General features: G+C 42.8%; 1 protein-coding gene and 1 long non-coding RNA gene across 2 annotated transcripts; both read right to left on the minus strand.

The window, feature by feature from the left end:
- Positions 1 to 1,594: 1,594 nt before the first annotated feature.
- Positions 1,595 to 7,425, minus strand: LOC132469058 (uncharacterized). Its single transcript, XR_009528317.1, has 3 exons — positions 7,284 to 7,425; positions 1,744 to 1,861; positions 1,595 to 1,616 (listed from the first exon to the last, which is right to left on the minus strand). It is a non-coding gene; the product is annotated as an uncharacterized LOC132469058 (long non-coding RNA).
- A 9,556-nt stretch (positions 7,426 to 16,981) lies between these two features.
- LOC132469585 (E3 SUMO-protein ligase ZBED1-like) lies at positions 16,982 to 18,974 on the minus strand. The gene is made up of 3 exons (XM_060067574.1): positions 18,136 to 18,974; positions 17,794 to 17,932; positions 16,982 to 17,386 (listed from the first exon to the last, which is right to left on the minus strand). Exons 1-3 carry the CDS (start codon positions 18,972 to 18,974, stop codon positions 16,982 to 16,984), a joined length of 1,383 nt encoding a protein of 460 aa, XP_059923557.1.
- Positions 18,975 to 21,759: the final 2,785 nt, after the last annotated feature.

Raw genomic sequence — 21,759 nt, forward strand, 5'->3', positions numbered from 1 at the left:
GTGGTACGTGCACAGTAGGACCCACTAACCCATAGCTATGGAGTTTATAATCTATTGACCATTCGATCGAGTGATAACGTTCAAAATGTGTGCTCAAGCACAACCTCATGAGGGGTTGTGTATCGTGACGTAACATCAAAATGACGGTCTTCATTGGAAGCTTACTTAAAAATATAAAAGCGTTATAATGTTATGTTGAAAAGATTAACCTGTTTGGGTTGTGGCTTGCCCGCGCAGCAATTTTGAGGTTTTAATTCCCTAGGGTGAGCACAAGATCTTACATGAAAAACAACATAAATGGCTTTAATAGCACACCTTATTTCCATAATAGGCCTGTTTCTTCGTAAAACAAAATCTTGTGTAATGCTGGAACAGTTTGTAGGCTGCATTCTTTTTGATTTAGGCCTAGAAAAGCATTCTCAAAACAAGTCATCAGTACTGTGTTCTACACATAAACAATCGAATCAAGTTTAAACTAATTAAAACTACTAATTTATTGATACCCCAATCATAAAAACAATCCAACACTTCTCTTGCTCATAGACCATCATCATTCATTTGATTTTCATACATATCGTCCAGTTATTACAAGATAGGATGATTGTGTACCCAGAATGAAGATTATATTAAATATATAGGCTACTGAGAAGATAAGCCTACCCATAACCGAAACAAACACAATTGATCCTTTTGAGGGACTTTGGAAATTATAATTTTTTGAATAGGCTTATACAACCGTGTTGAGATTTATTCAGAAGCAATATTGTGAAACAGGAAGCAGCCATAATAAAAGCCTAGTAGGCCTTTAAGTGGTACAGCACACATCCAATCAATACAATCAATCAATACATTACCGGTTCCAGTTTTTAAAGGAACAGCATTTATGTATTGATATCGACATGAGAAGTTATTTGAAGAGTTTCAGAACACATCTTATACGATCAATTTATATTTAATTGATCACTTATACATTTAAAACAGGTTATCTATTCTGCAAATCCATTTCCTTTTAAGAAATACTATTTTTAAACATGAACTGTTTATCCATATAGACACACACTATAATACAGAGGGTCTGATATTGCTCCTTAATCAAACTATCACTGCAAAGCCATCATGTATTCAACAACAAATTATCTATTTAGTTGAGTTTTTAGGTAGTTTTGGGGTATTTTTATAGATGTGTACACAATTTTGAATGGAAATTAGTTATTTGATATGACGGTATAAAAATAAATACTGTTAACCAAATAGATTTCCAAAACATGTGCTGGGAGTCGTAACATTTTTACCCCCTACAAAAATATTTAGTTCGACCGTTTAATATATTACTGAAGATGTTATTCATGGATAGAAATACAAAGAATTCCCCAGTTGCTCACTGTATTTGGTTGATATAGATAGAATATTGTTGCATACAGAAAAGTGTCAGAGAAGAATGAATCCAAAGTAAATGGTTAACACATTTATTTTTTCTTCCAAAACTGGCTATATTTATCAGCACTGAAGTCGTCTTCGTAGGCAATTGCCGTCTTTCTCGTAGTCTTTGTCACTTCCCTCTTCTTCTGCCGTGCTTTCCGTTGCTCCTCTGACAGAGTGGAAAGATCCACAGGCATCTTTGAACACAAACATCTACATATTAGTCACATGTACACACAACACACAACATGTACACATTTCATGCAATGGGCAAAAGTTGTGCCGGCTGGAATAATGTAGAAACTAAGAGTAGCACATACTAACCATTAGAATTTTCCTTGGTTCTTTGTATCTGATATTAATAGTTGATCCATCAGGTCGGACCAACAGGACAGGATAAACTCTCTCATATTTCTGCCTCCCACAGCGCACCACCGAGGTCCTGTTGGAGTTGTATTGAGGTGCGTGCACATGGAACAGTGCAACTGAAACCTCTGACCAGGGCACAGTATGGCAAACATGGGGAGGCAGCGCCAAGAGTGAGCCAATCTGTCCAGCGGTGTGACGAAAACATCTGCCAAAGACGGATACACTTTGAATGAAAAAATAGTCTATACTTTATTAAAGGATTTTATACATAAAACATCCTTAAAGTGCAAGATTTGAGAAAGAAAGTAATCTCCCTACATTTATCAACCATTAACAATTGTATTCATGCACCGTCCTGTGTTCGAGCTAGGTGTGCACACGTGTGATGGACAGGCAAGTTGAGTTCCCAGATCTAATAAGGGAAAAGGTTATCTGATTAGAGTGGTCTTAAAAACATAATTTACCTTTTTCAGAGGCATCCTCGTAGGTTAGGTTTCACTGCGAACACTAATAATGGTCTGCTTGTTTTCTTTAATGTTTTTATATATCTACCAGGGCACGAGAAGTAGACCAGAGACTAGTGAAGTTAACACCCACTGACCATGGACCCCCTGGTAGATAAAAGCAGCAGACCCATTAGTAATATAGTTATGGTAGACGTGCTACGTTTACACCTCTGTGAATATCCACCTCATCCCTAACTCTCCACCTCAAGCTGGTGTGTAGTGAGCGTTCTGGCACCGATTGGCTGCCGTGCATCACCCAAGTGGGTGCTACATATTGGTGGTGGTTAGTGAGGTCCCCCCTTCACTTTAGGCGTCTTTGAGTGTTATTAATTATTATTATTCTTCATGTTTAACCTCTGTTTTCCTTTTATTCCTAGTCTGTTTTACATAGTTTTGAATGATGACTATATGCTCTGTAAGGTGACCTTGGGTGTCTTGAAAGGCGCCTCTAAATTAAATGTATTATTATTATTATTATTATTAATATGGTATATTGTCTCATAGAGGCAAGCACAGTCAGTCACTAACTTAAAGCTGACGGATGGCTATGGAACTTTTTGGTAGGTCGTATATAGGGTATGGTAGGTAGGACTTAATTAATTGCAATTATGGTGATAGCACGAACAACTGCTGCTGTGTTTTCTGATTTGCTGTTGTGTTTTGCACTTCAGGGCCACCGTACTAACACATTAGCCTGGTCCTACCAGACTCTCGTACTTCATTTCATTTGCACAGAGTCTGGACCTACTGAATTGACAAACGTTGACTCACTTGAAGGCGGATGTCTGTTGAAGTTGAAAACTATTGGATCTGCCGTAACTATTTGCCAACGTTTGTCCGGGAATCCCGTTGCGCGCAGGCTGTAAACAAACCAAACACTGTGCGTGAAGATGCCCGTCAAAGAGAGCTGACTTTAACGTCATTGTTCTCAGCCACTCCCTCTGTTCGCTGATTGGACGCAGAAAATTTGGAAGGCGAAAACAAGCTAGCCTGGGTATACCCCATGGACATAATAAAGGATATATACTAGAGCTGTCAGTTTTTTTTTTTTCTTTGGCTCAAAACAAAGAAGCAGTAGCCTGACTGCTATGTTCAAATGACATTTGTTCAAAGCAGTCGTTTAATTGCACTATAGGCTCTTTTTTTGTATCGTCCTGTTTTGATCAGTATATGCCAATGTTGTTATCAATAAAAAATCATTTGCACAAGACAAGCCGATGCACTTCACCATGTTGATAAGAGAATTAAAATGAGAAGAATTATGGGACAAAAAAATCAAGGGATATTTAGCATAGAAAAATAATTTGCGATTAATCGCGAGTTAACTATGACATTAATGCGATTAATCACGATTAAATATTTTAATCGCTTGACAGCTCTAATATATACCCATGCTGCCTTGCGCACGATTTCATTTCGCGCTTCTAGAAAGCCTGGATTCCATGGATCAGATTTAGTTATTACAAGAGATAGGGAACCAATCACAGGGGAGGGACGGCAAGACGATGACGACGTCTATGCGACACACCCATCGTCTTCTTCCCATGGACCCATTAACGAAAGGACAGCGGACTAAAACATGGCCGCTGTTATGCCAAATTTGTACCGGCTGCCAAATTTGTACCGGGCGCGTCATTCATACGTAATCCATTCCTAACCTGCCTGGCAACAGATGATCGCGTCGTCCGTTGCCAGGCAACGGACGACGCAGTGATAGTTTGATTAAGGAGCAATATCAGACCCTCTGTATTATAGTGTGTGTCTATATGGATAAACAGTTCATGTTTAAAAATAGTATTTCTTAAAAGGAAATGGATTTGCAGAATAGATAACCTGTTTTAAATGTATAAGTGATCAATTAAATATAAATTGATCGTATAAGATGTGTTCTGAAACTCTTCAAATAACTTCTGTGTTATCAGAAGTGTTATCAAGCGATCCGTTATCTGTATTATATTACTTCGTCTTCGGCAACATGAGCGCGATTGAAACCTGCCTGGCAACGGACAACCCTTACGTAATCAGTTGTCCGTTGCCTGGCAACGGACAACTGATGACGTAGGCCGGTACAATTTTAACGTGACAGTGCCACTGTCACGCCAAATTTGTACCGGGTGCCAAATTTGTACCGGGTGCCAAATTTGTACCGGGCACGTCATCAGTTGTCCGTTGCCAGGCAACGCACAACTGATTACGTAAGGGTTGTCCGTTGCCGGGCAGGTTTCAAAAAACATTCGCACTCATGTTGCCAAAGACGAAATAACATACAGATAATGGATCGCTAGATAACACTTGTTTTTACTTTATATTTGTATTGTATTTAATTGTTTAATCAAATTTAGCTAGTAAACTGAGTGTTTAAAGCAGGTTTCAAGAAACATTCGCGCTCATGTTGCCAAAGACTAAATAACATAATACAGAAAACGGATCGCAAGATAACACTTGTTTTTACTTTATATTTGTATTGTATTTAATTGTTTAATCAAATTTAGCTAGTAAACTGAGTGTTTAAAGCAGGTTTCAAGAAACATTCGCGCTCATGTTGCCAAAGACGAAATAACATAATACAGAAAACGGATCGCTAGATAACACTTGTTTTTACTTTATATTTGTATTGTATTTAATTGTTTAATCAAATTTAGCAAGTAAACTGAGTGTTTAAAGCAGGTCAAGGACGAAATAGCACAATACAGATAACGGATCGCTAGATAACACTTGTTTTGAACGAGCTTGAAGGTTTGCGAATGTTCGTGAACCTTTCACGTCATTCGACGCGATCGTCCGTTGCCAGGCAACGGACGACGCGATCATCTGTTGCCAGGCAGGTTTGGAATGGATTACATATGGATGACGTGCCCGGTACAAATTGGGCACCCGGTACAAATTTGGCGTGACACCACCTCCTCCACACTAAATTTGTACCGGGCGCGTCATCCATTCCAAACCTGCCTGTCAGCAGATGATCGCGTCGTCCGTTGCCGGGCAGGTTTCAAAAAACATTCGTGCTCATGTTGCCAAAGACGAAATAACATAATACAGTTAACACTGTATTTTTACTTTATATTTGTATTGTATTTAATTGTTTAATCAAATTTAGCAAGTAAACTGAGTGTTTAAAGCAGGTCAAGGACGAAATAGCACAATACAGATAACGGATCGCTAGATAGAAGGTTCGCGAATGTTCGTGAACCGTTCACGTCATTCGACGCGATCGTCCGTTGCCAGGCAACGGACGAAGCGATCATCTGTTGCCAGGCAGACTTGGAGTGGATTACGTATGGATGACGCGCCCGGTACAAATTTGGCAGCCGGTACAAATTTAGTGTGACAGTGCCATTGCTGAAGACAAACTATGAAACATTGCCGAAAAACTATAGCTGCGTTCGAAATCGTCTCCTATACACTCACTCACTATTCCTTATAGTGTTCATGATATAGTGCCCTATATACGTGTTAATATATGCATATATGTGTTTAAATATGTTCTTTTCCCTCACTCTCCACCTCATCCCTAACTCTCCACCTCAAGCTGGTGTGTAGTGAGCGTTCTGGCGCCGATTGGCTGCCGTGCATCACCCAAGTGGGTGCTACATATTGGTGGTGGTTAGTGAGGTCCCCCCTTCACTTTAGGCGTCTTTGAGTGTTATTAATTATTATTATTCTTCATGTTTAACCTCTGTTTTCCTTTTATTCCTAGTCTGTTTTACATAGTTTTGAATGATGACTATATGCTCTGTAAGGTGACCTTGGGTGTCTTGAAAGGCGCCTCTAAATTAAATGTATTATTATTATTATTATACGGAACGAACAAACGAGAATTCGGACACTACGCTGAACATTTCTAAACGTCATTGGCGTCAGTAAATGCGCCGGGTATTTGTGTGACGCAGACAGATGCGCCCATAAATATATTTATTAATTTTGAATGTTACATTTTCTATGTTAACTCCCAAATAAATTGTTGACATTTCTAAACGACAGCCGGAGACTCCATCATTAAATGTATTCGTTTTCGCGGTTATTCAGCTTCTTCTTCTCCTCCGGAAAAACACGAACCGCATTGCACTGTGGTATACAGGAGCAACATGTGTAGGGTCACTCGTATGTTCGTTTCGGTATTTTAAGTGCACTATATAGTGCATGAAATTAACCACTGAGAATTCGAACACCACTACAAAATGACGAGCACCCTATATAGTGCACTATATCCGTTATAGTGAACGATTTCGAACACAGCTTATGAAACATTGCCGTTGCTATGCAACCTTGACTGGGAGAGTCGTGGCGTCATAAATCGGCTTCTTCATAATGGTTAACTACTTTAACGGCACCGACAATCCAAAACCCAAGTGGAATCTCGATGGGAAAAGTGTGTAGTTTTTACTTCTACGCCTCCTACGGAGTTTGTCACGTACGATCATTCAAAACCCCCCCATGTTATTTTCCATAGACATTTAAATATAGAACCAATAGCCTCGGAGGCAGGACTTATTCTTCAGAGGTCTGTGTAGATTGAGATAAGGTCTGGCGTTAGCCAGGCTAAACTAAAGCTGGGAGATCTTCGACTTTCGACTCGGAAGCCTTGCGTTCGAGGATTCGGGAACACACCATAACATACAGGCAGATGTACTGAAGGGAAATCAAAATTGAGCGGAAGTACTTAGGCGGGCGGAGCCAGGCTACTAACACATATGACCCAATTAAAATGACTAGTAGGCCTAGTTAACATGAATCTGAATGTGTTTATTTCCAAATATCAACCTCCATTCTTCCTGAATCGATGCAAGAAAAAAATACTCGAACAAATATTATACCGAGAACCACATTAATCATTACCTGGTAGATTTACACCCACCCTGTGTTAGATATGAATACAGTTAGTTGCAAATGTATACACATGATCTTAGGAGTTAATGTGTAAGAAGTTACCCAAGATGACACATAATCATCATCCACTAGCTTCAATCAATTCATAAATTAACCAATTACCGTGAAATAGCAGTAGGCTTCAGCCAAGCCTTCAACAGGGACATGTCTGCATACGTTATAAAAACTTGACCCTGGTGAAATGTTAAAGCTGTTCGATTTCCAGTTCAGATCCGTGTTTGCCCTACACGTTAGAGGGATGCACAAGGGCAACAGTGCATCTTCTTCTTCTTCTTTTGAGTTTATTTGGCGGTTGGCAAACCAATATGGTGCATTACCGCCACCTACTGTTTGTTTTAGAGCTTCGATTGAGGTTATTCGTTATAAACTATGCAACAACAAACAAAAGTAAATAAACAAAATCATATAGATAAAAAACCACAGATTAAATTATAATCTGTCAAATAAACCTGTTGCTTTTAGATAACTCAATACATGTTTCCATGCTGGTGGTCTCAGTGAGGAAAAGGAGAGTAAACCCTCTAAGGTCAAGCTTGTTTGACCCAAAGCTTTAACATTTTTCAACAGCTCCCTTCTCTCCAAATTGTACGCTTCACATTGTAGTAAAACATGCTCCACTGTTTCTCTTCCATTACATTTTGGGCAGACCCCTGTTTCATGTTTGCCTATGATGTTCAGACTGTGGTTAAGACATGTGTGCCCTATGCGTAGTCTTGTGATGATAACCTCACATCTTCGGTTCCAGCAGCCCTGTCTCCTTGTTACCACCTGCCTCTGGATTCTATGCAGGAACCGACCCTTATTTTCCCTATCCCATTGTTCTTGCCACACCTTGTTGATTTCTGATTTAATTATTGTTTTAACTTCAGATTTACTTAATGGAACACCCAGCTGTATATCCTGTTTCAGTGCCTTTTTTGCCAACATGTCGACAACCTCATTGCCTTCTACTTCAGCATGGGATGGGACCCATAAAAAGCCCACCGTTATTTGCATTCTTTCTATTTTAAACAAACTCTGAAGAACCTCATAAACTAGATCAGGCCTACAGGTAGATTTGCCATTTGAAATGCTGATTAGAGCTGCCATTGAGTCTGAGCAAATGATGCATCTACTTGACCTTCCCTCTTCTATCCACCAGAGAGCCAATAAAATGGCTAACAGCTCCACTGTGAATACTGCTAAATGATCTGAGGTTCTTTTGATAATTGATACATTAAACTGTGGTATGTGTACTGCAGCCCCTGTCCTACCTGTGTCTGGATCTTTTGACCCGTCTGTAAAAATTTGAATTGACCCGTTATACTTATCACTTATATACTGTTGTATCAAACTATTCATCCCTCCAAATTCATTACATTGTTTTGATTTCTTAATAATTTCAAGATCTACTGTAGGCATGGGGAAAAGCTACGGGGGAGTTGCTGGTAGTGGTACTGTACAGCTATGTGTTAAATTGGATATCCCTAACTCCCTGGCAGAGCTATCTCCTACCCATCCAAAACTATTTAGCTTTGTGCGCCCATGCTCCCAGCATGGCTCTAGAACTGATTTGGTTGGATGATCTTGTTTGTGCCCTTGCAAATTAGTCCAGTATACCATGGACAACTGCCTACGCCTCAAATATAATGGTAACTCTCCAACCTCCACCTGTAGAGCTGCAACTGATGAAGTCTTGAATGCCCCACAACACAGCCGGATGGCCTGTGCCTGTATTACATCACATTTGGTAAGATGTGACTTTGCAGCTGAACCATATGCAATACACGCATAGTCTAATGCAGATCTAATTATGGCAATGTACATTTGCTTAAGAGATTTCATACTGGCGCCCCAGCTACTTCCAGCTAAGCACCTCATTACATTGATTGCCTTTTTGCATCTCATCACTCCTCTCTGGATATGCTCTCCAAAGGTCAGCTTACTATCCATCCAGACTCCCAGAAACCGAATAACTTGTACTTGCTTTACCATTTGTCCATAGAGTACGATTCGTAAGATTGGATTTTCCCTCTTCCTGGAAAAGCATATCACTTGAGTCTTCTCAACTGAGAAACGGAAGCCCCACTTATTACCCCATTTCTCTACTGTGCTTACAGCTGCCTGTAGCTTCTTTTCAGCTAACGCACCATTACGGCCTTTAACCCACAACGCCCCATCATCTGCATACAGAGACCTTCCAAGACTAGCATCAACCTCTGAGAAAATGTCATTAATCATAACATTAAAGAGTAATGGACTGCACACACTCCCTTGTGGAACTCCATTCTCTGTAGGATAGACCCTAGAATGGGTTGCCCCCACCCTCACTTCCATAGTTCTATCCTTAAGGAAATCCAATACCCAATTAAACATCCTCCCACCTATTCCCATGCTTTCAAGCTTAATAAGGAGACCATCCCGCCACAACATGTCATACGCCTTTTCAACATCAAAAAGGATGGCGTCTACCATCTCCTTATTTGCCTGGGCCTTTCTAACTATATTCTCCAAACACAGCACAGGGTCCATGGTCGTCCTCCCTCTACGGAAACCACTCTGACTTGGACTAATCATGCTCCTGCTTTCTACTATGTAGGTTAATCTATCCGTAACCATACGCTCCATTACCTTACACATGTTAGAGGTCAGGGCTATTGGCCTATAGCTAGTCACTTCACTCTTATCTTTTCCTGGTTTCCCAATTGGGATAACCACAGAGTGTTTCCATGCCAATGGTAGTGTCCCTGATTCCCAAACCCTATTGAAAAGCTGCAGGATCACCATCTGTGCTTGAGGAGTTAAATTGACCACCATTTTATAACATATCTCATCCTTACCAGGGGATGTATTTCTAACACCTGCTAAAGCTCGTTTCAACTCAAACAAGGAAAAACAAACATTTGATGCCTCTGCGGTGTCATTCTTTTTCCTTACTGTGTTGGGATGTACCCTAATCACTTCATCCCTACCTGCTCTTGCCTCCTGGGTCAGATTAGCAGAGCTATGTATTTTAGCGAATGATTTAGCCAAAGCTTCTGCCTTGTCTTTGTTTGTCACCATGATTTCACCATTATACCTAATTGCTGGTAGGGCATATTCCCTCCTGATACCACCCATCCTTCGAATCATGCCCCACACATCACTGATCTTGGTATCTCTTCCAATAGTGTTACAGAATTGCTGCCACTGGTTTCGCTTGGCCTGCCTTATCACTCGTCTAACTACCGCTTGTGTTTTCTTATATTCTATCAAGTCATTAAAGGAAAATGAAGCTTTAACCTTCTTAAAAGCTTTGTTTCTTGCCTGTACAGCCTTTTTACATTCATCTGTCCACCAGGGAACCATGTGACGTTGTCCTGACCCACTTCCTTTCCCTATTATTTCTACTGCAGTTGACTGCATGGCTTCTGTTATCCTTGCATTAAAATCATCTATCCCTTCATTGTTTTGGTTCAGTCCCTCCAACTTCCCACTACACATCATGCTGTATGCCCCCCAATTAGCCTTTCTTAGTTTCCACCTAGGGAAGCTTCCCCCCTCAAGCACAATTGGGCCCACTCCTACTTCACATAATATTGGGTAGTGGTCGCTCCCTACTGTACTGTCTTGAATGACATCCCACTTAGCTGTTGTTGCTAGTTGTGCAGAAACCAAAGTGAGGTCAATAGATGATTCTAACCCTCTTGACACATCTATTCTAGTTGTTCTTCCATCATTCAGGCACACTAACCCTTCATCCTCAAGCAACTCTTCTACAACACATCCATTAAAATCTGTGCGACCACTACCCCAAAGGGTGCTGTGTGCATTAAAATCACCGCACCAAACTGTCTTGTGAGTTTCTTTACCAATTATCTTACCTAACATTTCTCTGCTTAACTTCTCACAAGGGTTATAAAAGTTTACTATTCTTACACTTGTATTGCCTATCCATGCCTCGATTAAAATTGCCTCTGCATCCTGACTTATATTTAAGGTCCTAAATCCTAGTCCATGTTGTATAAATGTTGCTACCCCACCTCCAGAACCATTTCCACTATCCCTTCGCACAGCTACATATCCCCGGATGATGAAATCTAGATGTGGCCTAAGCCATGTCTCTTGCACACAGATAACATTTGGTTTCTCACTAAGTTCTTCAATATATTTCTTAAATTCCTGCCCATTGGAGCAAAGGCTTCGGGCATTCCATTGGAGAATTGACTGTGCGTCTTGTACAACCGCTGTGAAAACATTACTGATCTCATCTACTGTAACTTCTCCCATGCCACTGCACCTTTGTGCTACCTTTATGATAATTGTAATCCTCTCTGTTCTACTCTGTATTTGAGCCGAACAGTTTATCCCTTCTGCTAAGCATGCTACAAATGTAACATTATCCACTGCAATACATGTTCTATTTACAGCCCTACTGTTATTCCTTATATTCTGATAATTCTGATTCTGACTCTGCTCGGGTAAGCCAACACCAACTCCTGACGCTACCCCAGCACCTCTTTTGGCACTGATCGACAACTGTTTGAATCCTTGTCCATTGGAAATAAACCTCCCTGCATTCCGTTGTAAAACTGACGCAGCCATCATTTTACCGTACCATCTGACGCCTGCCTATCAGTTCCCTCTGCTCTGAGTATTTCGTTAATAGACTCAGGAGTCAGTCCTTCCACCTCTAGATACTTCTCTGCTGCTTTGATTATAATCTTAATTCTCACCGTCTTGCTGTCCGTTTGTGCAGTACAGTTGATTACTTCCACCATAAAGGCAACAAATTTCTCTTTATCTACCACCAAAGTTTTTTCTGAAACCTTGCAGCACTTTTGCACCACTCTTTGGGTTGGAGCTTGAACCACCTGTGACACCTTTGGGCTTGCGCTAGATTTTGTAGGCCTATTATAGTCTACCTTTCTTATTGCTTCGGCATAGGTAATGTTTCCTTTAACTTTTACATTCTGAACTTGAATTGCTCTCTTGTGCGCCGCTATACATCCCTTGTATGCAGCACTGTGTTCACCCCCACAGTTACAACACTTAATTTTAGTCCCTTCACCACAATTACCGTATTCATGATCACCCCCACACTTAGCACAACGATTCTGAGCCCTACAAGCTACCGCTATGTGACCAAACCTTTGGCATTTAAAACACCTTGTCGGAGGAGGAATGTATGGTCTCACTGCGTAACTTACATATCCAACCTTCACTCTCTCCGGTAATCTATCCTCATCAAATGATATCATTACTGACAAACTAGGTCCCTTAACTCCATCTCTGGTATATGTCAGACGCTTAACTTTGTTTACTTGAGCTCCTCTTACATTGGTTTTAATTTCTTCTTCAGTCAGATCAGTTGGTACACTAGATATAACTCCCATAACTCTCCCTCTTTCTTCCCATATCTGCGGTATAACATTCTTTCCCATCAGTGTTTTGCACCTCATTAGACCAACCTGTTGATCTTTATCCCTACAAACAATCATCAAGTTTCCATCCCTTAGTGTTCTAACAGCATGTGTAACGGAACAAATAAAATGAGTATGTGTATAGTTAAATCCTGTATCATTGGGTCAAGACTTTTATTTTTGTTGTTAACATGTTGTTAATGTTGTATTCCGGATATCCTGCAGCAGAAAAGACGGTAACTGCTGCAGGTAGGTTGAGCATAAAACGTGTCCGCATGAAAGTTTTATTAAAGTAATTCATTGATTCAGTAATATCAATATCATTGTCACTTATCTGGTGTAGACGGTTGTTTAATACACTCTTCATATATTTGGCATTGTATTTCTTTTATTTGAGTTTTGATTTTCGGTTGCATTTGTAATATTGTATGTATTTTGTCTAGGCGGACCAGGAAATGCTCTAAACCTGTCCTTTATGTTGCTGACCCATTGTGCAGGTAACCGATAGGTTGTTTTAGTTAAATGTATGTTTATAATCCCACTTGTGGCGTTGCTAGCATTCAATGCTAGCATTCAAAATCAAGCCGGTCCCGCCATTTTTACATGCAATACCGCTGGTCGCCACATGAGGGGCGGGATCACCTGTTTATGCGCGCTGTTTAGCGCAACTGTTTTAAATATATATAATAAATTATAGAGCAGAAAAGACGGTAACTGCTGCAGGCGGACCAGGAAATGCTCTAAACCTGTCCTTTATGTTGCTGACCCATTGTGCAGGCAATAAAACCGCTGCACCCAATGCTGAGCGTCCGAGTCCAATGCTTGAAGGAAACAAAACACAACGCAGGTTACAGTGGTGCCGTGATCTCGGATTCAACTGATTCAACTGACAACCCTTACCGGAGGGCCTGTTACCATTCCCACACTGGAGATCAACTGAGAACACTTGGGTATTGTGTTATATTTGGGGAACTGTAGAATATATGAAATGTTATGAGTGGATATTAATGTGACTGTTTTAGTGCACATCGACATTTTGTATTTTTTTTTTTATTACTATTTTTTTTCTTCTCTCCGTCTTTTCCATTGTCATGGCTGGCTCACGGGTTACTGGAGCTCAAGGCTTTCTGACTCCTGTTAGTGTGGGTCGGGGTAGAGGTGTGTTGGGGTTGCCTATCCCTTTCCCTCAGCTTAGTGCGTCTGTGGGTACTACTGTAGGGATGGCAGCGAGGTCTCCACGTCCTGTTGTTAGTGACACACCACACGCTGCTCACACAGAACAAAATAGTTTCCCTGCGCAACAGGCCCCCTGCACTTCCACTCCTTTAACTACAGAGGACCTTGTAGGCCAGATGAGTGGCATCGTGCAACACATAGGTCAACAACTAGCAGACAGCATTCTCACACACTTGGGTAGGTCTAGTCCTGCGGCGGCTTTGTCTACTCCAAGTGTACACAGTGGTAGCTACGCTCCAGCTCAGGACTCTGTGTCATCAACTCAGCTACAAGTAATGAGTCAGAGGAAGGTGAGAGATCCCCCTACTTTCAGAGGTGAGAATTCACTGTTCAGACTCAGTTACTCTTGAAGAGTGGATTGAGCTAATGCAAACTTTCATAAAGAAGGGAGGTCTATCTATTGGAGAGCAGGGTGATGAGATTCTCATCCATTTAAGGGGCAAGGCCAAGGATGTAGTCAAAGTGGGCATTAAATCAAGTGGCGTTGACATCAGACATAGTCCAGCTTCTATCTATAGCCTTTTGAGGAAGCATTTCAGTTGCAAGCAGTTTTCACCACTGCCTCTGCAAGACTTCTACACAACCTTCCCTGAACCACGGGAAGATCCCTTTGACTACTGGCTTCGCCTTAACTGTGCTGCTGATATTGCTGCCGAGTGTCTCCTGGAACAGGGTAAGCAGCAAGACAGCTTGTCCATTGAGGTCACACGTGTGTTCATTAGGAACTGCCCAGATTCAGGTCTATTGCTCACTTTTCGTTCTAAGACCATCGACAAGTGGTCGGCTGCAGAAGTGCAAGAAGTTTTGGATGAGTACCACTCAGAGAAGGTCATCAAAGCAGCAGGGGTAGGGAAAGATGGGGCTGTTGGGGAGAAGAACGTGGCTGTGAACAGGATGGAGGTGGAGAGTAGCCTAGCTCCCCTGTGTAGCGCTCAGCCAACACCACAGTCCACATCAGCTGATCACTCTGCTCTGGAGAGGATGATTGGTATGATGGAGAAGGTTCTTATGAATACTGCTCAGTCCAGATCAGCGGATAGAAGGACAAGTGGTCTACCTCGTATTCAAGGTCTTAAAGACACACCGTGTTTAGTTTGCAAAGACCCCTCTCATTCTGCCTTGTCACACTGTAAGGATAACAGACTGTGTTTCCAGTGTTTTTCTCCTGACCATGCAAGGGACAGATGTCCACGTAGGGGACAGAGTGCAGCACCCGGTGGCCAGGCGTCAAACTAACAGATCTGCGTGTGGGGGAGGACCACGTAGATTGTGAAAGTGTGCTTCCAACTTCTAGCTTTGAGGCTTTTTCTGACTATGAATCTCTTAGTCAGTTGTACAGTAGTGATTGTTCGTCAGAAAAGACAGTTATTTTTCAGAATTTGCAGACAGTTCCCAGGTCTGATAGTTTATTTTACACATCAGTTTCAATAGTGAATGGACTCCCTTTCAAAGCGCTTATTGATAGTGGATCCATGGCGTGTACTCTTAGTGAGTCTGCTGAAGCCATGTTGTTGAGATACATTCCAGGCATTTCAAAGCAGTCAGCTCAAGATATTGTGATTGTTGGCTGTGGAGGCCATCGTGTCACTCCAACAGCAATCTATGACCTCCAAGTCAGTGTGTACGGTTATTCAATGACTGTTCCCACTTTAGTTGTCCCAGGTCAATCTGAGGAGATGATTCTGGGCAGTAACGTCATCAAAAGGCTTTTGACGTGTCTGAGAGAGGCAGGTGGCAATTGGAAGCCCATGTCCATGCCCAGCAATAACCAGAGTGATGAATGCTCTCAGTTTTTGTCCCTTTTCTCCAACACTCAGAGGTGGAGAGGTGAGTCTGTGCCAGACAGAGTGGGCACTGTAAAGCTCATGAGAAGTGTGGCATTAGAGCCACAAACAGAGCACCTGGTTTGGGGTAAGCTACCCGTTTCTTCAGCCTTGTCTGTGGGTAGCACAGTCATCGTTGAGCCGACCAAGTCAAGATCAAGACCTAAGCAGATAATGGTTGGCAGAGTGATCACACCGCTTTGGGGTGATGGCTCCATTCCGATGAAAGTTATAAACCCAACCAATCATAGAATAGTCCTGAGGAGAAATGCTAAGATAGCCGACGTGTCACCTTGTATTGCTGTGGAAGACCTGCCACAGCCAGAACAGATCAAGTCAAATGTGCAGTGTACGGACAGCAGCCCCTCAACTCCCTCAACTCCCAGGTCAGAGGAAGAGATGAAACGTGCCTTGTGCAGTTTGAACCTCCCTGACATCGATCTGGAGTCTTGTGAGGTGTCGGCACACTGGAAAGACAAGCTGCTCCAGACCATTGAGAGATATGAGTCAATATTCTCAAGAGACAAAATGGACTGTGGAGAAGCCAGTGACTTTGTCCATCGCATTCATCTGGCTGATGACCGACCCTTTCGTTTGCCTTACAGGCGTATACCACCAAGCCAGTATGCTAAACTAAGGACGACTCTGAACGACATGGAGGAGAAAGGAATCATTCGCAAGTCACACAGTGATTATTAGGGCTGGGTATCACGGCCAAGTTCCTGAATCAATTCGATTTCGATTCTGAAGGCTTTAAATCGATTAATCACGATTCGATTCGATTCGATCCGATTCGGTTCCATCTGCTCCTAGATTGAATGATAATTTTCTTACGTTGTAAGGAAATATTCTTTATAGGCTATCATCATTAATTCATCACTAAAATCATTAATTGTGACTAAAATCTTGTAGTTGTGACTGTTAATTAACATCCTTAGCAAGATTTTACATTCTATACAACATGATGGCCTGCCTAATTCAATATATTAATGAAATTATCTCCATGCAAAACACTGCAAAAGACATGTTTTTATTTTGTAGGCTTTTTTTTCAATTCATATTTTTTCAACATATTTACTAAAATATTAACATTAAAAATTCCTGCATCTTCCAGTAAGTAAAATTTCAACAAAGGCAAAAGTGCGAAAGTGCAAATGATGAACGTTGCAAAAAAAAAAGAAAGTATATTATTTAACTCATTAAATTAATCCGAAACTTCAACCATAAGCCTCCATCTTCCAGTAAGTAAAAAAAGTGCAAATGTAAAAGTGCAAATGAACGATGCACAAAATATTCACCAAAGTATATTATTTAACTCTTTCAATTCATCAGTAAACTTTCAAAACAGTAACAGTCTCACTTAGAGATTCTTGTTTAGGAAAAGGAGCTCATTGACATGCTCTGGGGTGATGCAGCTCCTTTTTGCTGTGATGATATCGCCCGCAGTGGAAAATACCCTCTCCGATGCAACGCTGGTCCCTGGGACGCAGAGGTAGTGCCCTGCCAGGCGCGCTAAGAGTGGGAGCTCCCCTTCACGTGACCTCCACCAGGTCAAAGGGCTTTCATTCAGGGAAGCAGGTGGTTCTGCCCTGTATTTAGTTATCTCTTCCTCCGCCCGTTTAGATGGAGTTTTTCTTTCATCTGCATGTACCGATGGTGCTCTGTAGGCCTGTCCAAAGAGGGACTCCAACGCACTGCATTTCCTGGGCGAGGTCACCCTCTCTTCAGCTCCTTCCTCCTCCTCAGTCTCACCATCAGTATTTGCCTGTTAAATAACAGGAAATAATATTATTCACATAATTCAATAGAGAATGTTTTAACCAGTTAAAACATGACCCGTAATAAATGTATTGTCACCAGAATGACAATGACTTAAAGCTGTGTGTAATGTCATAGAAGTACTATCGTAGTAAAGTGTTTTCAATGACTATAAATGTGATGATACACAGAGTAGTACAACATGTTTTTTAGACTGTTTATATCACACATTATCAAGAGACGTGCATTAGCAGCAGACAACCTTTTTAACCATTCCATCAGAAAATGAATAGCCAATCATGGTGTTGCCTGCCAAAAAAAGTTGCCCTGTGTATCATGGCGTTAAATGTTCCACTGGTGGAACAGTGTTTACTATTTATTTATTTATTTAGTATTTACAGTTTAAATACTTACATCAGGTGCAGCAGTAGCAGCCTCAGCCTGCAGCCTGGAAAATACCTCATCTTGCTCTTCAGCAGTCAGGGAGGGGAGGGCCTTAAAACGCGGGTCCAGCGCTGTCGCTCCATACAGCATCCCCTTCTGGGCACCATATCTTTAAGACATTTCAAAGACATTTTCAGCACAGTGTGAGGATAAACCATCGGCATTATGGCATTTATACACTTAATCTCGCATACAAACAAAAAGAATAAGTGGCTTTGGATAAAAGCCTCAGCTAAGTGTATTATGTAATGTAATGAAATAAATCACCATCTTCTACTACAACGAGAGAGAGAGAGAGAGAGCTTAGCATACCTTGTCCTTAAGTTGCTCTTCACAGCAGCCTTCAGGTCCCTCACCACAGGGGAATCCTGTTCGCTGGGGGTCATGGCATCCTGCAGCAAGGCGAGCAGTGGTGCGATTATGGATAGCGTTGGACGCTTGTCTTCAGATATGGCTTGTGTGGCTGCCTTCAGGGGCTGCAAGGTCCGCACCAAATCTTCGGCAGTTGTCACGTCTTCCTCGGTCAAGCTGCACAAATCCCTCTCATTGCGACGGACGTCTGGTGACAGTAGAGTGGCAGAGATAGCTGGCTGCTGTTCCAGAAAACGCTCGACTATGTCCAGTGCGCTGTTCCATCGGGTCACAACGTCCAAAGTGAGCTTATGTGCTGGAAGTTGGAGCATCTTCTGTTTTTCTTTGAGGATATGTGTGGCCGTTGTGCTCCGGTGGAAGAAAGTTGCTATACGCCTCACTCGACTGAGGAGACGTGACACTGCCGGGATTTTCAGGCCCGCTTGAGATGCCAAATTTAGAGTGTGGGCGAAGCACCCGACGTGCGTCAGCTGCATCAGTTCCACTGCCCGCACCATGTTGGCAGCGTTGTCGGTTACTACTGCTGGGGTCTTGCTGGTCAATCCCCACTCCTCTATTGCCCCTGACAGCATGCCAGCGAGGTTTGTAGCGGTGTGGCTGGTGAGCACCTCGGTTGTTTGTAACACATGTGAGACCAGACACCACTCCGTGTCAATGTAGTGGCACGTCACTGTCAGGTAAGACTGCGTTGACAGTGATGTCCAGGTGTCGCATGTAATGGCAACCCTGTTAGCTGCCTGGATTTTGATTCGAATGGCCTCCTTCAGAGCCTCGTACATCGTAGGTATTAATTTTTCAGCAAGGTGTTTTCGCTGGGGCATTACGTAGTGGGGTTCCATTACCTTGACGAGGTTCCTGAATCCGTCGTTCTCGACAACACTGTACGGGCGTAAATCCATGCAGATGAATTTTGCGATTGCCTCCGTGATCTTTAAAGAGTGTGAGAGTGTGACGGTATCGCCAGCATGTCCTTCAATTTCCTCTGTGCTGCTCCAGGCGGCTTGTTAAAAGCTAGCATTGTAGCATGGTACCGTGTAAGGTGATTCCTCAGGTTTGTAGTATTCCGACAATAGCTGAGTTCGGATTCACATATTAGGCAAACAACCTTAGATTTGTCCTCCGCTCCGTCCTCAGTAATTTTGAAATTAAAATTTTTCCAAACGTCCGACTTCATCTGAGCCGGTGCTGGCTTGCCGAGCTGCGTTTTTCGTGCCTCAGCCATAACTTGTCTCCCAAACTAAAACTCCCGCCAGCAATGCGTTCGCCGTGTGCGCGTGCGCGAGAACGCAACGACGTAGAGTGTGCAGCTGCGTCATCATCAGAAGGCTGAGAAAAGCGAGAGACGCACCACAGATTTTTTCTGTGGAAGCACACAACACAGGGTGGAGGCGGAAAGAGGGGGAAAAAAATCGATCTCGTGCCCTGTGAATCGATACCGTGAAATTTAAACGAAATCGATCCAAAATCGATTAAATCGATTTTTTTACCCAGGCCTAGTGATTATGCATCTCCCCTCGTGCTTGTCTGGAAGAAGAATGGCGATTTAAGGATTTGTACAGATTTCAGGTGGTTGAATGCTCGGACGGTCAGAGACGCCTACCCGTTGCCTCACCAGTCTGATGTGTTGGCTGCACTGGGCGGGAACGTCTTCTTTTCCACAATGGATCTGACATCAGGCTATTACAATGTGCCTTTGCAGGAAGAGCATAAGAAATGTACAGCCTTTTCTTCTCCTTTCGGCCTGCACGAGTACAACAGACTGCCTCAGGGTCTCTCAAACAGTCCAGCCACATTCATGAGAATGATGATGTCAATCTTTGGCGATGAGAACTTCAGCAGTGTCCTGTGCTATCTGGACGATCTCATGGTGTTTGCTCCTTCCGAGTCTGTGGCCCTTCAGCGTCTTGAAATGATTTTCTCCCGTCTGTCGAGTCACAATCTGAAGCTGGCCCCAAAGAAATGCTTCTTCTTAAGACGTTCTGTTAAATTCCTTGGCCACATAATCTGTGAGAAAGGCATTGAGACGGATCGAGACAAGGTCGAGGCCATCAGCAAAATCCAGAGAGTTGATCTGATGGAGGCTGACGGGCAGACACCATGTTCAAAGAAGATCAGATCGTTCCTTGGTATGGTGATGTATTATCAACACTTTATTGAGGGATGTTCTGCGAAGGCCAAGCCACTCTTCAAGTTGACAGCAGGGTCCAGTGAGCAGACTCGTGGGAAGTTGGGGAGAAAGCCAAAAAAACGGCTGAGTGTCACTAAACTCGCCCCTACTGATTGGACACCTGCTTGTCAGCAGGCCTTTGAAGTCCTGAAGTCAGATCTGCTACAGAGTGTGACCTTAGCTCACCCAATGTTCGACCAGCCTTTCATTCTGGCTGTTGACGCGTCTTTTGACGGAGTTGGAGCAGTCCTCTCTCAAGTCCCTCCTGGTGAGGAGATAGCAAGACCGGTAGCCTTTGCCAGCAGAACATTGTCTCGGTCACAGATGAACTACCCTGCTCATAGACTTGAATTCTTTGCACTGAAGTGGGCTGTTTGTGAAAAGTTCAGCCATTGGCTAAAGGGAAGACATTTCACAGCATGGACTGACAACAACCCTTTGACATACATTTTGACAAAGCCCAGACTGGATGCCTGTGAACAGCGATGGGTGGCTAAACTTGCATCATACAGCTTTGACATGAAGTATGTCCCAGGCCCTAGAAACATTGTGGCAGATGCTTTAAGCAGAGAACCCTTCGTCCAGTCTTGCGTAAGCCACCGCATTGTTACCGAGCCATACATGTCTCTCTTGAGAAATTTCAGTGGTGTTGTGGATGACACAGTCCAAAATGCCTTCAGGTACTCCAACAATCATCAGATGGTCCTGAGATCAGGCAAAAATCCACATAACACGTCCGCCGACGAAGCCTCAGACACTGGTTCGGTCGGAGCTCCAGATGTTTCAGCTGTTCTGGAAGCTCATTTCAGTGGTGGTCTGAGTGAAGTCCTGGGTGCGAGTCCGGCTGTTCCTCAACTGCAGCAGGTTGACTCCCCCATTCCTCACAGCAGTCTTGTGAACCAACAAGGGCAGGATAGTACTATCAGCCGAGTCCTCTACTATATCGAGAGACGGCGGAAGCCATCGAAAAATGAGAGAACAGATGAGTCCTTCAGTGTGCGCCAGCTCCTGAAGTATTGGGACAGGCTCGTTATCCATGATGGCTTACTGTGCAAGGTGAGAAAAGATCAAGGCATGAACAGACAACTTTTTCTCTTTGTCGTGCCTAACTCTCTCAAAGCGCAAGTACTGAATGGAATTCATGATTCCGCTGGTCACCAAGGGAAGAGCCGAACGCTGTCTCTGGCTAGGCAGAGATTCTTCTGGGTTGGCATGAAAAGAGACGTTGATGATCATGTGAAAAACTGTCATCGCTGTGTTGTTGGAAAGACACCAGAGCCCGGTGCTTGTGCTCCACTTGAGAGCATCCGCACATCGGAGCCGATGGAACTGGTCTGCATTGACTTTTGGTCTGCAGAGGTCAGTGATGGGAAGTCCATGGGAAGTCCAAAATGGCT

Source organism: Gadus macrocephalus, chromosome 12 (assembly GCF_031168955.1).
Source record: "Gadus macrocephalus chromosome 12, ASM3116895v1".
NCBI lineage: Eukaryota > Metazoa > Chordata > Actinopteri > Gadiformes > Gadidae > Gadus > Gadus macrocephalus.